Source organism: Sesamum indicum, linkage group LG3 (assembly GCF_000512975.1).
Source record: "Sesamum indicum cultivar Zhongzhi No. 13 linkage group LG3, S_indicum_v1.0, whole genome shotgun sequence".
In the NCBI taxonomy this organism is placed as follows: Eukaryota; Viridiplantae; Streptophyta; class Magnoliopsida; order Lamiales; family Pedaliaceae; genus Sesamum; species Sesamum indicum.
Window position 1 is genome coordinate 19854706 of NC_026147.1, and position 14822 is coordinate 19869527.

At 36.4% G+C, this 14822-nt stretch overlaps 2 protein-coding genes across 2 annotated transcripts; one reads left to right on the forward strand and one right to left on the reverse strand.

Annotated features, from left to right (window-relative positions):
* LOC105158895 (probable LRR receptor-like serine/threonine-protein kinase At1g34110) lies at positions 6569–10840 on the forward strand. The gene is given in 2 exon segments (XM_011075808.2): positions 6569–10072; positions 10227–10840. Coding segments are annotated over 2 exon segments (3255 nt in total). The 5' UTR covers positions 6569–7200; the 3' UTR covers positions 10610–10840.
* Positions 14023–14748, reverse strand: LOC105158897. Its single transcript, XM_011075809.2, has one exon. It carries the CDS (start codon positions 14668–14670, stop codon positions 14179–14181), a length of 492 nt encoding a protein of 163 aa, XP_011074111.1. The 5' UTR covers positions 14671–14748; the 3' UTR covers positions 14023–14178.

The following is a 14822-nucleotide window of genomic DNA, read 5'->3' on the forward strand; positions in this document are numbered from 1 at the left end:
TATTAATAAGCCTCACCATATCTACACTGCACATATTTCAAATATTTCAGATATGCCTCCTGATTTGTAAAAAGAAGAAATATGATTTTTTGCCATAGTTAAAAATTATAGTGGAAAGAAAATAATTATGACGAATACAAATTAATCATGACTTTGTAATGGACATTTGTCGTTGCTTTTGTAAGTAAGGCAAAAGCATTATCCATACCTAAAATTATTGCAAGTGTTTTGGCCGTATTGATATTGATTAATTGTAGTAAAAGTTTAAGTTTTAGTATTTGATTTTGTTTTACTATGATGAATAGTATTAATTTACTGTAATTCTTTGAGCTGTGGTTGATGCGAGCAAACTTAGCTCGTTGGATATATCTTAGGCCTGGATTCCTTAGGCAAAAGCCTTTGCAAGTTTAGAGTTAGAATCTGTAAAAAAAATATTAGCACTTCGACCCCCAAATCAGTAAACAATTAAGAAAAGATAAGATTAAGCAATAAAAGAAAGCAATGAGTGCTGAAAAATAACGAGATAATAATCTAGATAGAGTGCTCTTGTGTGAAGATTTATGCAAAAAATTGCGTTACGCTTCGCCAAGGGGAAGAGATTATTTTTATAGCCACAATTCCCCACCGGATGAAAAAGTGTAACCCCTAGGGACTCGGGTCAACAGTTACCGTGAATAAGCCCCCTTAGAATCTGGAAGTGGTTTGGCTAGAATTTTGAAGAGTTGTATTTGTTGAGGAATCCTAGAACAGATAAGTATCCTAGTGAGGATGAGCTTCAAATTCCTAGAGGGTTGTCGGGGTGTATGAGAGATCCTCCTATATCTTTGTGCCTTGTCATAGCTTATGTGGCTATCTCCTTTCTTTTACGAGCAAATGACTTCCTGCTATTTGTGAGGACATCCAACATGGCAGCTAGGCTGGCCAAAAAAGGCTTTTCTCTTGTGGGTTAGTGGATTCTTACCGTGGCTCACCATTCCTCAAACTCATAGGCAGGCGCTTGGGCTGGGAATTACTCCTTCTGGGGCCTTGCTAGTTCAGGGACCTTCAACTGGCTTCATTTGAGCTAGGTGCAACCTTGGGCCTGGTGTATATTTGAGGTATCATTCAGTCCCCCACTCTATGGAAGAGGGTGCTAATTCATCCTACTTAGAGTAGAGAGTCTTCATCAAGATATAAATTTGAGGCCTTTGCTCGTCCTTCTCTCAGAAAAAGAAATCCCCTTTGTAGGGTTTTCCTTAAAAAAAGACGAGACAATTTTCTTGGAACCACACGTCCCCTGTCAGGGTGAGTTGAAGGCTAGACCTGGCTTGCAATGATGCTCTACACGCATGAGCATGACCTTTCAAGTAGAATGGGTGGTGGCTAAGTGTAATTGCCCTTGAGTAACCGTTGTTTTGGTAACCAACCGAATGGGAGGTGGTTACCTAGCTGATACATGGGTGATCGTAGCCCTTGGCACTTTTTTATTCTTTTTATTGTAGGTTCACCCCTTCATTTTCCCCAAGATTAGGAGAGAGAAAAATTCTGAAGCTCTTGCATTTCAAGTACTAGGTTTCTTATTCTCATAAGTGTGTTGATTTATCTTTGTCTTCTTCCCTCTGCGCCCATGTATTTTTTTTTTGTTAGTTTGAATCTCTTACTTCTTTTCCCTTCTTGAATTTCCTACTTTGAGTTTGCATCTTTTCTCGATTTGCTAATGGTGTCGTCTGATGAGATTGTGTGAGTTGTGGGAGAGAGGCCGGTTAGCTATGATCCCAACAAAGCCACTTTTAAGGGGATGGGTCCAACTTGTCTTCTTGTGGAGGGGCTCGTCGATGGAGCCTGAGAAGAATTGCCACCGTTCAAACCTCTTGATTGATGAACCTTCTAACACCGAAGAGGAGACTGTTCGTGAGAATGAGGAAAAGATTTCCTCAAGGGAGAAGGAGGAAAGAGAAGAGTCGGTGCCTGTTGGCGGTGAGGGGGAGAGGGCCACCAACCCTATCTTGCTAACTAGGGTTCTCTCTTCCTTCTGAGACATGGATGCCTGCCACCTAGCCGACAATTACTACATCCCTGATTGTTTTGCCATACTCCTCCCTCATCCTGAACCTCCTACCAATCCCAAATTGTTTATGTTTTTTTACTGCCCAATTCAGGACAGGTTTTTGTTTTCCTATTCCTCCTTTAAATGCCAGGTCTCCCATATTTTTCAAGGTTCCTCTAATCCATTCAGCTTCCAACTCCTTTTGTCTTCTAGTCAATTTTTTTATAGTTTTGATTAGCGTGGTGTCTCCTCCACGAGCAGGGATTTTTTGACCTGTTTCCACTTAACTAATTTGATACTTTCAAGTATATTTTATTATTTTTGCGCTAATTGAATCAAGTTCGAGTCAATCTTGAACACTTATCTAACCAAAATATTTGTTCAAATTTAATTTGTTTAGTTTAGCAAATTAAATTTAAATAAGTTTTTATCAATTAATTTTTATTAAGTATTGAATAGTTTGACTTGTATTTTAAACCCTACTTACGATAGCATGGATTATGGAATTTAGTAGAAGTGCATGCCCTATTTCTTTACACCAAAAAGTTGATGTTAAAAACTTAAACTTTACGGCATATTAATATCATCACAAATAGAATCTCTTGGCTCAAAGCATCAACGCCCCCACCCCCCCACACCTACAATGTAGTATTTGTTGATTGGATTCTCAAATTTGAGTTTGAGACATGCAAGACAATGACATGTTGAATTTATCCGTTTGGCTAGTTTAAGAAAGTTTGTTTTTAATTACTTTTAGAGGGAAAGAATGAAAATGAGCACCTACATCTACACTACATTACGACAACTCCTCATACATATATAATATTTATATATATGTGTAGGCTATATGAGTAGGTTGGGGGCTCCATGACCCCAATTAACATGCAAACCAACCTAAACCTCTACTGTAAAGTAGACGTACATATACCTACATTCATGACATCCACTTCTGCAAAATCGGTAAATTCTAAATAGTCATTGTAATGAAACAAATCACAATAAAATTCTAGCTCGAATTTATTTCAGCGGAATTTGAATCAATTATATGACAAGTGCAATACACTTATCGTGTGATTGATGTACATTTCAGAGAAAGTGATCAATCATATAGTAAGTATGATACACTTGCTTTGTGATTGATTTGGTTCGACCAAATTTGATTCGAACTAAAATTTTCCAAAAAGCAGTAAAGTATGTTCGGGTAATGCGCTGGGAATATGTTGTAGATGTGCTTTGTTGAAAGGAAGCTTGTAAATAATTTATGGCCCAATTATAGTAACTAGTAAGTGTGGCACATTTTATGTATGTACTTAATTTTTAAAGATAAACTAAAATAGATTATTTATGTAAATTGTATTATTAGTTTTTGTAGGGTAAAAAGTACCTAAAAATATATGTTAAGACAATAAATTAATATAAATATTTTGATTTATAAAAAAATTGACAAACAAAGATAATAAATAACATACGAAATATTAAATAAAAATACATGAAAAAATATTACAGAGGAGTGTTGAACGAGGGTAAAAATTAAAAATTTATGTATTTTCTTACTAACATCAGTATTTTCCATCCAAATCCTAATCGAAGGTGGCCAGGTGTAAACAAATTTTTCCTTTTACATAAATATAATTTAATTTTTTTTTTTAGAAAAGTGTAATATTTTGTAGATGGGGTCTAAAGTGTAATTAACCCTACTAATTTTATAGATTGTTTGTTCCTTACTCAGCCTTTGTTGTTAATAAATATCGTAAAGTTATTTTAGTTAGTACAATTACTGATCATATTGATATATGTATGATAGTGTTTCTTAGAGCATCAACTGATCCACACAATGTGCCGAAGTATCTCCAATCCTGCGGGAGATCATTATTGGCGTCTACCCTAAGATACCCTTTTAATTACATTTCCCTTTAATTTATTGTCATTAAAGCGCATTATCATAATAGCAACTTCAAGTCTAACTTGTGGATTGAGTGAAATAGACTCCCCCTTGGCATATTTGATGGAAGGGAAAAATTAATTTATTTTTAATTTCAAATATACATCATTACATATATATATATATAGATACAAAATGTAAAATGAAAAATTACAAGAACCCCATTAAAAAAAATTTATATTTTAAAAATACATCAGCGTACTTTTTAATATAAAATTTTCATTTTATTATTTTTTACTCTGTTTCTGGATATATAATTTTATGTTATTTATTTTTCTTTAATTTTATTTTAACTATATTCATTAACTTTTACAAGATATAATTTTGGAATTTTGAAAAGTTTAGTTCATTCAATTAAAAATCTTACTAATATAATTTAATAAACTCTAATTCCACGTCCTAATTAAAAATATAAAGTATAAAACATCAAATATTTGCTTCTCAACACTGGCACTTAAAAGATAATGAAGCGTAACTTAGTTGGTAAAATTGAGGCCTCATGATTTTAGAGGTTATGGGTCGAACCCCACTATAAGTATGAAATGTTGTTTCCATTGTATAGTAGATATTATCTACTGTAGTTATAATCGATTTTATTAAAAAAAAAGAACTAACACGTTCAAGATTAAGACATCATATGTTATAATAGAAATACGATTCCGAATATTTCGATTTAAGAGCAAAGAAAATAAAAACAAAACCCTAAGAATTAGAAAAAAAAAATAAATGAATTTTCATGCAGACCAAATGCCCCTTTCCGGTACATTGATTAATTACAAAGAAAAGTGGGGGGGAAAGTGTGCAATAACTTAAAACCCTAGCTAACAAAAACCCTAATCGTGAATTGTGCCCTAATTTAATCCCTTTCCTAATTGTGAGGTGAGTGGTGTATGTCATGTTATGTCATGTCATGTGAGTGTAGTACATTATACTCAGCCCCAATTCCAAAACGCACCCACTTCCCTTTCCTCGATTTCCAAATAACCCCTTTTTTATTTCCTCAATTTTTTTTTACCACATTTAATTATTTTTTATAAGTACTGTAAAAAGTTTCGTGTAGAGAATAAATTATGACGTGTTTTTTTAAAATTTATTATAATTATAAATATTTATTTATTATTTTAAAAATTTTAAATACTCTTTCAAAATTAACGATCGTCTAACAAAAATAGTTTTGTAACAATCCATTATAAAAGGATATTTATTATATGATTGTTAATTCTATGTGATATTTATAATTTTTCAAACAATAAAAAAATATTTGTGATTCTGATAAATATCAGATTGTGCCCATTGTAATCTACTATATATATATATATATATTTTACTTCACATAATAAAAAAAATTATATTATAATGTTCCTCTTTGTTCAAACTCATTCTTACGGGTTGTTTATATACACTTATTTCAGGCACTTATCAATTTATTATTAGAAATAAATTATTTTTTATATTTATTAAAAAGTACTTCAATTCATAACTAATACGTCCAAGGGGTAACAGTGTTCATGATATTATTCGATATATTTTTCAAGATGTAATATTTGTTTTTTTGAGAGTAAATATTAGGGAAATAGTTCTGAGATATGATAAATTATAGCCGTGCAAATTTATTATATTTATTTTCTTTTAAAAAATTAAAATAGTACTTCATTTTTAAAAAGTGGTTTTTGTTTCTTTTAAAAAAAATAATATTCTATAATTTTTGAATTAATGCTTTAATTTCTATGTTATCAATAAAAATTAAATAATTCATATAAATAAGATAAATATATATTTTTTCTGCGAGACTCAAACACATGATCTCATATTAATTTATGAAACCTCAGTTTTAACCTTTTAACTATTAGACTAAGATATTATTGGTGACAGACAAAATATTAAAAGCAAATAAAATGCAAGTAGAGGTTGAAAAGTTGAAATAAAAAGGGAGTTATAGTGGAAATTATTACTGTGAAAAATATCCAAATAATATCTGCAAGCGGAGAATAAGAGAGAAAAACCAAAAGTAATGGTGATGTGGAAGAAGATAATGAGTATAAAAGAAAATAATATGTGGACCATTTTACGGGCAGGAATCAAAACAAGTTTCATTTTCGGTAAATGTTCAATTGGTACTAACTCTGAGAATTTTGAAATTACCAATCCAAAAATAATGAAATGACCAAAATTACCCTAATTTTTTTTTAAAATGAACATTTACCAATATTTATTAATTTAAAAGGGATAAAAAATTAAATGGTACCTTTGTATATTAAAAATATAAAATACCTACCCGTTGAGTATTTCCATTCCATATCAAATTAAGGATTGAATCCATTCTCATATTATTTTATTTACGTGTGTGTGTGATTAATGTATTTTTTGTTTTTATATACGTTGAAACATAAATATATTTGTAATTAATAAGTGAATATCAAGAAATGCAAGAAATAGTGATATTCTTTTTGTGAGTAATTGTATTTTAATAATTTCAAAGTGTAAAAAACTAAGGGATAAATGAACAAAACACACCACTAAAATGGAACAAATTGACTTTAATTATATTATATAGCAAGAAATATAAATAATATTCAAGAATTTTTGAGGGGTATAGGGGCAATTTTGGGAATTCAAGAGTCCAAGAAAGACCTATTTATAAACAGTGTATGGGAAGTAGGGACAAAAACAACAATCAGTGGCGCCCTAATCACTCTATTAAATAAAAACCAAACTATTATCAGTTTCTTAGCTGAAGTTTTTGGTTCTTGAGAAGCTGAAGAAATTCTTGCACAAAGAGAGCAACTTAAATCTCTCCGCCACCTCCGCCGCCTGAGCCACCACCACAGCCCTCCAAGAAAAGTGATAAAGTCATAGAAATGGCTACCATTGTCCACTTGAGGTGGTTGCACTAGAGGGACAGCTGCACCGCCGCAGACGGCGGAGCTGAGAGGAAGAAGGACGAGTTTATGCTGTTCTGATATTCACCAACATGAGGTGATGGTGTGTTGCATTAAAGATGGCTTTTTGCTCACATGCATGGATTTTCAATACCTCTATATTGTGTGCATTTGAAGCATTCCCACCACCAGAAATGCCTCTTTCACATGCATATTGTCCCCTTAGCTAGAGTGGACTTTCACCTCCCCCGCCGTCATCACCACCACCGGAATCCCTCCCTTTTGAGTCCTGTTTCTTGACTTTTTGACTGTTAAGAAAAAGAAGAAGAAGAAACCCATTTTGAAGGCTGAAAATGGAGTTAAAAAGATTGTATTTTGCTACCCCTACAGCCGCATTTCTCTTCATGTTTCTCCTCTGTTTTAGCTTAAGTTTTACAGCACTAGAAGTTGAGTGTCTGTCTTCTGATGGACAAGCTCTTCTCTCTCTCCTGTCAGCAGCAGACCCTTACTACAAGAAATCATCTCCTGTTCTCTCTTCTTGGAACCCTTCAAATCCAACTCCATGTTCTTGGCAGGGCATAACTTGTTCTCCTCAAGAAAGGGTCATTTCACTATCAATTCCAGATACATTTCTCAATCTTTCTTCAATTCCCTCGGACCTCTCTTCCCTTTCCTCTCTTCAGCTTCTTAACCTCTCCTCCACCAATATTTCTGGCTCAATCCCATCTTCTTTTGGCTCATTGACTCAACTTCGCCTTTTGGATTTGTCTTCCAACTCTCTTTCAGGGCCTATTCCATCTGAACTAGGCAAACTGACTTTGCTTCAGTTCCTTTTCTTGAACTCAAACAGATTGACTGGTGCAATCCCACAGCAGCTTGCGAATCTTTCTTCACTTCAAGTCCTCTGCCTCCAAGATAATCTCCTTAATGGGTCTATCCCTATGCAATTAGGCTCATTGATTTCCCTCCAGCAACTTAGAATCGGGGGCAATCCGTATCTAACTGGTGAGATTCCACGACAGTTGGGCCTTCTGACCAATCTCACAACATTTGGTGCTGCTGCCACTGGACTCTCTGGTGTTATCCCACCTACATTTGGGAACTTGATCAATCTTCAAACATTGGCACTTTATGATACTGAAGTATTCGGTTCAATACCGAGTGAATTAGGCCTCTGTTCAGAGTTGAGAAACCTGTATTTGCACATGAACAAGCTCACCGGTTTAATCCCGCCCGAACTTGGGAAGCTGCAGAAGCTAACTAGCATGCTTTTGTGGGGCAATTCACTCTCCGGCTCAATCCCACCTGAACTTTCCAACTGTTCATCCCTTGTTGTTCTTGATGTGTCTGCTAATGATTTGTCGGGTGAGATTCCAGGTGATTTAGGGAACCTAGATGTTCTTGAACAGCTTCATCTGTCTGATAATGCACTCACCGGTTCAATTCCGTGGCGCCTGAGCAATTGCACGAGCCTAATTGCTCTTCAGCTTGATAAAAATCAATTATCAGGTCCAATCCCTGGGCAAATTGGCGAATTGAAGAACTTGCAGAGTTTTTTCTTGTGGGGAAATTCAGTCTCTGGAACCATACCGCCTGAGTTTGGGAACTGTACTGAACTTTATGCGCTTGACCTTTCACGGAACAAGCTCACAGGATCAATCCCAGAAGAAGTATTTGGCTTAAAGAAACTGAGCAAGCTGCTGCTACTAGGGAATTCCTTAACCGGGGAATTGCCACGCAGTGTAGCAAGATGTCAGTCTCTTGTGAGGTTAAGGCTTGGCGAGAATCAACTTTCAGGTCAGATTCCAAAAGAGATTGGACAACTGCAAAATCTCGTGTTTCTTGATTTATATATGAACCATTTTTCTGGTGGTTTGCCTCCTGAAATCGGTAACATTTCGGTTCTAGAGTTGTTGGATGTGCATAATAATTACATTACAGGCAACATACCGTCTCAGTTGGGGGCCCTAGTTAACTTAGAGCAGCTTGATCTTAGTAGAAATAGTTTCACAGGTGAAATCCCTTGGAGTTTTGGTAATTTCAGTTACTTGAATAAACTTATCTTGAACAATAACCTTCTTACCGGTGCAATTCCAAAGTCCATTAGGAACTTGCAGAAAATCACTCTACTTGATTTGAGCTTCAATAGCTTTTCTGGTCCCATACCATCTGAAATTGGCTACTTGACAAGCTTAACAATTAGTTTAGATCTGAAAGCAAACCGGTTCATTGGTGAAATCCCAGAGACAATGTCTGGTTTGACTCAGCTGCAATCCCTCGACCTCTCAAATAATTTGCTGTATGGGAGGATCTCAGTTATAAGTGTTCTCACAAGTCTCACATTCCTGAATGTTTCATGTAACAACTTCTCTGGTCCAATACCTGTGACACCATTCTTCCACACTTTAACCATGAATTCTTTCCTGGAAAATCCTCACCTTTGTCAATCTCTTGATGGCTCCACTTGTTCTTCGCGTCTGATGAGAAGAAATGGGTTGAAGTCAGCCAAAACAATTGCTTTAGTTGCTGTGATCCTGATTTCTGTGACAATGGCAGCTGTTGCTACCTGGATAATTGTGGCACGTAATCATAAATATGTGATCGAGAAGTGAGGAATGCCAAGCTCCTCTACAGAAGAGGATTTCTCTTACCCTTGGACCTTCATTCCGTTTCAGAAGCTCAACTTCACAATTGAGAACATCTTGAATTGCTTGAGAGATGAAAATGTTATTGGAAAAGGATGTTCGGGGGTGGTTTACAAGGCAGAAATGCCTAATGGTGAGTTGGTAGCAGTTAAAAAGTTGTGGAGAACCAAGAAGGATGAAGAACCAATAGACTCTTTTGCTGCTGAGATTCAAATTCTTGGACACATTAGGCACAGGAATATTGTGAAACTACTGGGCTATTGTTCAAACAAGAGTGTTAAGCTTCTTCTCTACAACTTCATCCCAAACGGAAACCTTCAACAGCTTTTGCAGAATAACAGAAACTTGGACTGGGAAACTAGGTACAAGATTGCTGTTGGATCAGCTCAAGGTCTTGCTTATCTTCATCACGATTGCTTGCCCGCCATTCTTCATAGAGATGTGAAATGCAATAATATACTCCTTGATTCCAAGTACGAGGCTTATTTGGCTGATTTTGGACTTGCAAAGCTAATGAACTCTCCAAACTATCAACAGGCAATGTCGAGAGTAGCAGGCTCTTATGGATATATTGCACCAGGCAAGTGTTTATTGAACTTTTTAATCACTGTCTTCAACCAAGACTGTTTTCCACTCATTTGGTTTTTGGCAAGTCCTTTCTTCTCACTCTAAGGTGTTATAACTAGGAAATCTGGTATTTCTTTCGTGTAATAAGCTGTTTCTCGTTCTTGCAGAGTATGGATACACCGTAAACATAACAGAAAAGAGCGATGTCTACAGCTACGGGGTGGTTTTGCTAGAGATTTTAAGCGGGCGCAGTGCAGTTGAACCACAGATTGGCGACGGGCTGCACATTGTGGAGTGGGTGAAGAAGAAAATGGGAAGCTTTGAACCTGCTGTGTCAGTACTCGACCCAAAGCTCCAAGGCTTGCCGGATCAATTGGTGCAAGAAATGCTACAAACTCTCGGAATCGCTATGTTTTGTGTGAACTCATCGCCAGCTGAAAGGCCAACCATGAAGGAAGTGGTGGCTCTTCTAATGGAAGTGAAGAGTCCACCGGAGGAATCAGGGAAAACTTCTCAGCCTCTAATAAAACAGTCCTCAAATCAAAGCTGATTAAGCTTTCAATGTAATTCGGTTTCCTACAACCTTTTTAGCATTAGGGGATAAGTAGTGACTTTTCTTTCTTTCTTTCCCAGCATGAAGGGTGAGCAATTATTATGGGAAGCAAGAGCCAAACACTCTGCTCCTTGTATTTGGACAATGCCTTAGGCAATTTCTTTGTACAGCTTTAGTTACATTATGTTTCTCAGTTTGGCTCCTGAATGTGATAGCTGATTCCCACCACACATCATCTCATAGCAGCAACTAATTCAAAATTTCAAGTTACTGCTGAACTGATGATTTATTTATCATTCTTAGGTATGATTTTGAAACTGTTATGTTCCATTTCAAATTTCAAGAAAATGGAAGCAGGTAAGAACTTCACATTTTTCTGGGGACTTTTTTACCATTATGTTGGATGAATCTCCTCCTTCAAACCTGCCTCTTTCTCAGGAGGAAAACTCTCTTTCCAGCTCACCTACTGAACTCTCTCTCTCTCTCTAAACTTCCACAAATATCAATGCTGTGCACAAAATATTTGGACAAACTATCAATGGGCTCCTGATATCCATGGATGAGGCCATTCCTTTGACTTCAGTTCTAACAGTGTATAGAAAATCCTGCTACATGCAAACAAACAGCTAGCTTGGACTTTCCTAAGATTGGTCTGTGTCCTGTGTTTTTTAGTCTTATGGATGAGTTTCTGCGCCATGAAGTGTGACAAAGTAGACCCCTCAACGTCACATGCACCATAGAGATTATTCTTGTTTGGGAATGATCACTTGACTTCTACACAAGGGGATAAAATAACGTTGTCGGGATGCTTCATACGATTCTTATATCAGTTCACATTTCCGATTTTTTGGCTGTTATGCATGGTTGATGTAAGAAGAATGTAAGGATGAAAGTGATCGTAGTTCTATTGAAATCTGGGATAGTGTCTCTATAGGATTGTTATATGTAGGAATCAAAACCACTAGACATATTCAACACAATCCTCCTTAGTTGGACTATAAGACGCCGTCCGGGCTTTCCCATTTTGTAAATCCCCCCCAAAAAAAGGAAAAACATAGTAATAAACTATTGGAATATGGTACTATAGGTTGGTCACTAGTGGTACAATGCGGAAAAGATTTTACTGAAAATGGTATGCATTCGAGAGCAATGATGTAGAACCAAAATGTTTCATTATGCACAAGGGGACACAAAGGAGCAGCCCATGATTTCTTTCCCATTCCCCACATGCCTCAGGAGACAGTCAAGAGATCTCTTCACATATCTCAGAATCTGATGCTCTTTTACATTCTCAAACAGTCCCTTTTTTGTTTGGATGTCATTCACAACCAGCAATCTTCAGAGAAAAGGAGAGAGATTGTGATATCATAACTTTCATGCTCTACTATTTGTCATTTTCTTGCATTGAATTCATTGCATTTCTGATAAAGATAGAGATGCCATATTGGGATAAAACAAAAGAAATTTTTAACCACATACAGAAAAGGATAAGTGTAATCTTTTGGTGGTTTTCTTAAGAGGGTTTATTACTATTGCTTTCATGCTTTGTCTTTAAATATTTGTTGAGGGACTGAAGAAAAGCTAAAGATATTTAAGAATGGGCTTGGATTCTGGATTACCATGTTTGGAACCGGTATAAAAACTCTTCATTTTGGAACTCATCCTTCACCAGCGGGATTACCAGCAGATTACAGCAGTAATTCAAGCTGGGATCCCACAGGAATGGCTTCCACCACCAAATTTCAAGGCAATCAATCCTTCCAGCAAAAAACATAATTATTCTATCCTGACATGTCCAAATATTACCTATCCTCCTATGAATCACTCAATCCTCTTCTCCAAACTGGACAATGTCTTGTATAAAAAAGAAAACCCAATAAAAAATTAGAGGACAATTCTAGACGGTTCACTCCAATTTGATTGGATTAGGCAGTCTGGTAGCAACCTAAAACTTGTTTGGAATTCAACAGACATTTCCTAATGTGATGATAAGAATTCAACCAGATGTGCCTTATTACTTGCTGATCACAAAGACAAGATAGATATCCTTTGGATCCTATCTTGACATCACAGTTCTAGCTAAAACAGAACTTGGTGATCATTCCCAACTGCAATTTTGAGAACTTATTCATCGTATCATATTAGCTTCCCAAAGTAATAATATGGTTAGACAGACCTCACAGATGACAATCACCTCTCTGGCAGCCATAATCGTATGCAGTGATCCTCTTCCGAAGAGTCTCTTGCTCCCTTTACAACTAAAACATGACAAGGTTTCTCGCCTCCCAAGTCCACCATTTTTATTGACACTGACCACCACCACATTAAACCTTCCTTTTTTAAGTTCTGCATATCCCACAAGAAATACTTGCACAGTTCTTTGTTCCAGGCTCTTGGCAATGGAGGTGAGATAAAAAGATGCAGCAACAACGCCCACTTCTCTAAGATGAAATTCACTAGAACTACCACCTAGTCATCATACCATACAAAAGCAATTTACACATATGTCAAGTCATACAACTCCAATCAATCAAATTGATAGCTATGCAGAAGATCAGTTTGGATAATTTCTGAGGAAAGACAAGTTGTAAGCTGCTACTATATGTTTCCCAGGTACTTGACTTCACATAAATCTGGACGCATAACTAGCGCCAAGATATCAGATTCACATCATGCCCCATACTTCAACTCTTGTTCTACATTAATAGGCAGATTTGATATTTTCTTCCTTCCTTTTTCTTTCATTGCATTCCTTTTTAGTAGATGTGGGGTATGACTCGAAATTCTCAACACCTCCCACGTAATGGCCAGGTAGTTAGCATCCTTTTTCATATGGCAACATTCAGCACAAATTAGCATAAGATTCAAATTGGAATTTAGTTTTCAGACTGAGCTCAAATAAATTTAAGGTTATGTATCTACAAGGAAATGCATTTCCTCATGCAATCTGCAAAAGCAAACTATCAGTTATCAGATTATCCTCTCTCTTCCTACCATTTGTATATACATAAGATGTGTTTTAACATCAACAAAGAACCACAGCAAATCAAGGAAATAAAAAGTAGACAGTCCCAGGTTACTGGTTTTGTGACTCAATAAAATGCACTCCAATTCCAATACCGTAAACTGTTACTGCAAATTCATTCTTGGCAAGCACCATTTGCAACACTTACAAATAGTATTCAACGAAGTTTATATCACTACCAAAATGACCCCTCGACATATGTTACCCCATCATAGCTATGACTCCACGGCTATGAGATAAATTTCAAATTTCACAACAGCAGCAATAGCTGTCCAAATGCCAGCAAAAACTTGAGGATTACAAGGTTACGGCACACAAGTACCAAATAGTAAGGTTACAGCACAACACCAAAATGCTAACATCTTAAAATTGAGAATCCACAATATCAAAATTACTGATTCCATTATTTCATTTAACTTGTGCTTCACTGTCATCCTCAAACATCTCCAAAGTTTTAATTCACAAGCATAAAGAGCTCATAATAGCCCAAATATGATTCATACAACAGAAAGATTAGTAAATTTAAACGCCAAAAAACTCACTACTCATTCAACTGTTCAAGCTCAGCCTTTAACTGCTCAATCTTGAGCCCCATTGCCCTCTGTATCGCCGCCCTCTCACTCTCGGGTAGCTTTTTCAACAGCCCTTGATACATTTCAAGAACTTCACTCACAGCTGCACGTGCACATTCAGCTTCCTCATTGAAATACACAGTTTCTTTGGACTCCATGGCTGACTCTATCTCCTCCCTAGCTTCCGCGAACTTCATGTTAATTCTATCCACTTCCTTGTCAGTATCAACACTGTAACCCCGGAATTCCTGAAAAATCCTGAAATGGGGCTGAGAAAGAGAAACTACGCTTGAAGGGTGATAAAAATGATGGCTTTTCTTGGAATAATGGTGTGAGGAGCAGTGGTTTGAGAAATTTGCTAGATGTCTTGTGAGGAATGGAGAATCGGGCTTTGAAGATCTTCCAAATGGGTGTCCGGAGAGTAGTAGTTTGCAGAGAGAAATTGAGGAGCGGGGACGCATTTTGGGACGTAGACTGTAAGCAAGAATGACACAGAAACTAGAGAAAAGAAAGCCCCTTTTACTCTGTAGTGAAAATGTTCAGGTCTTCATCAGATGCGCCATATAGAAGAATTTGATTTGTCCAGTGGGCTTTGGGCCTCATGAAGCCTAGG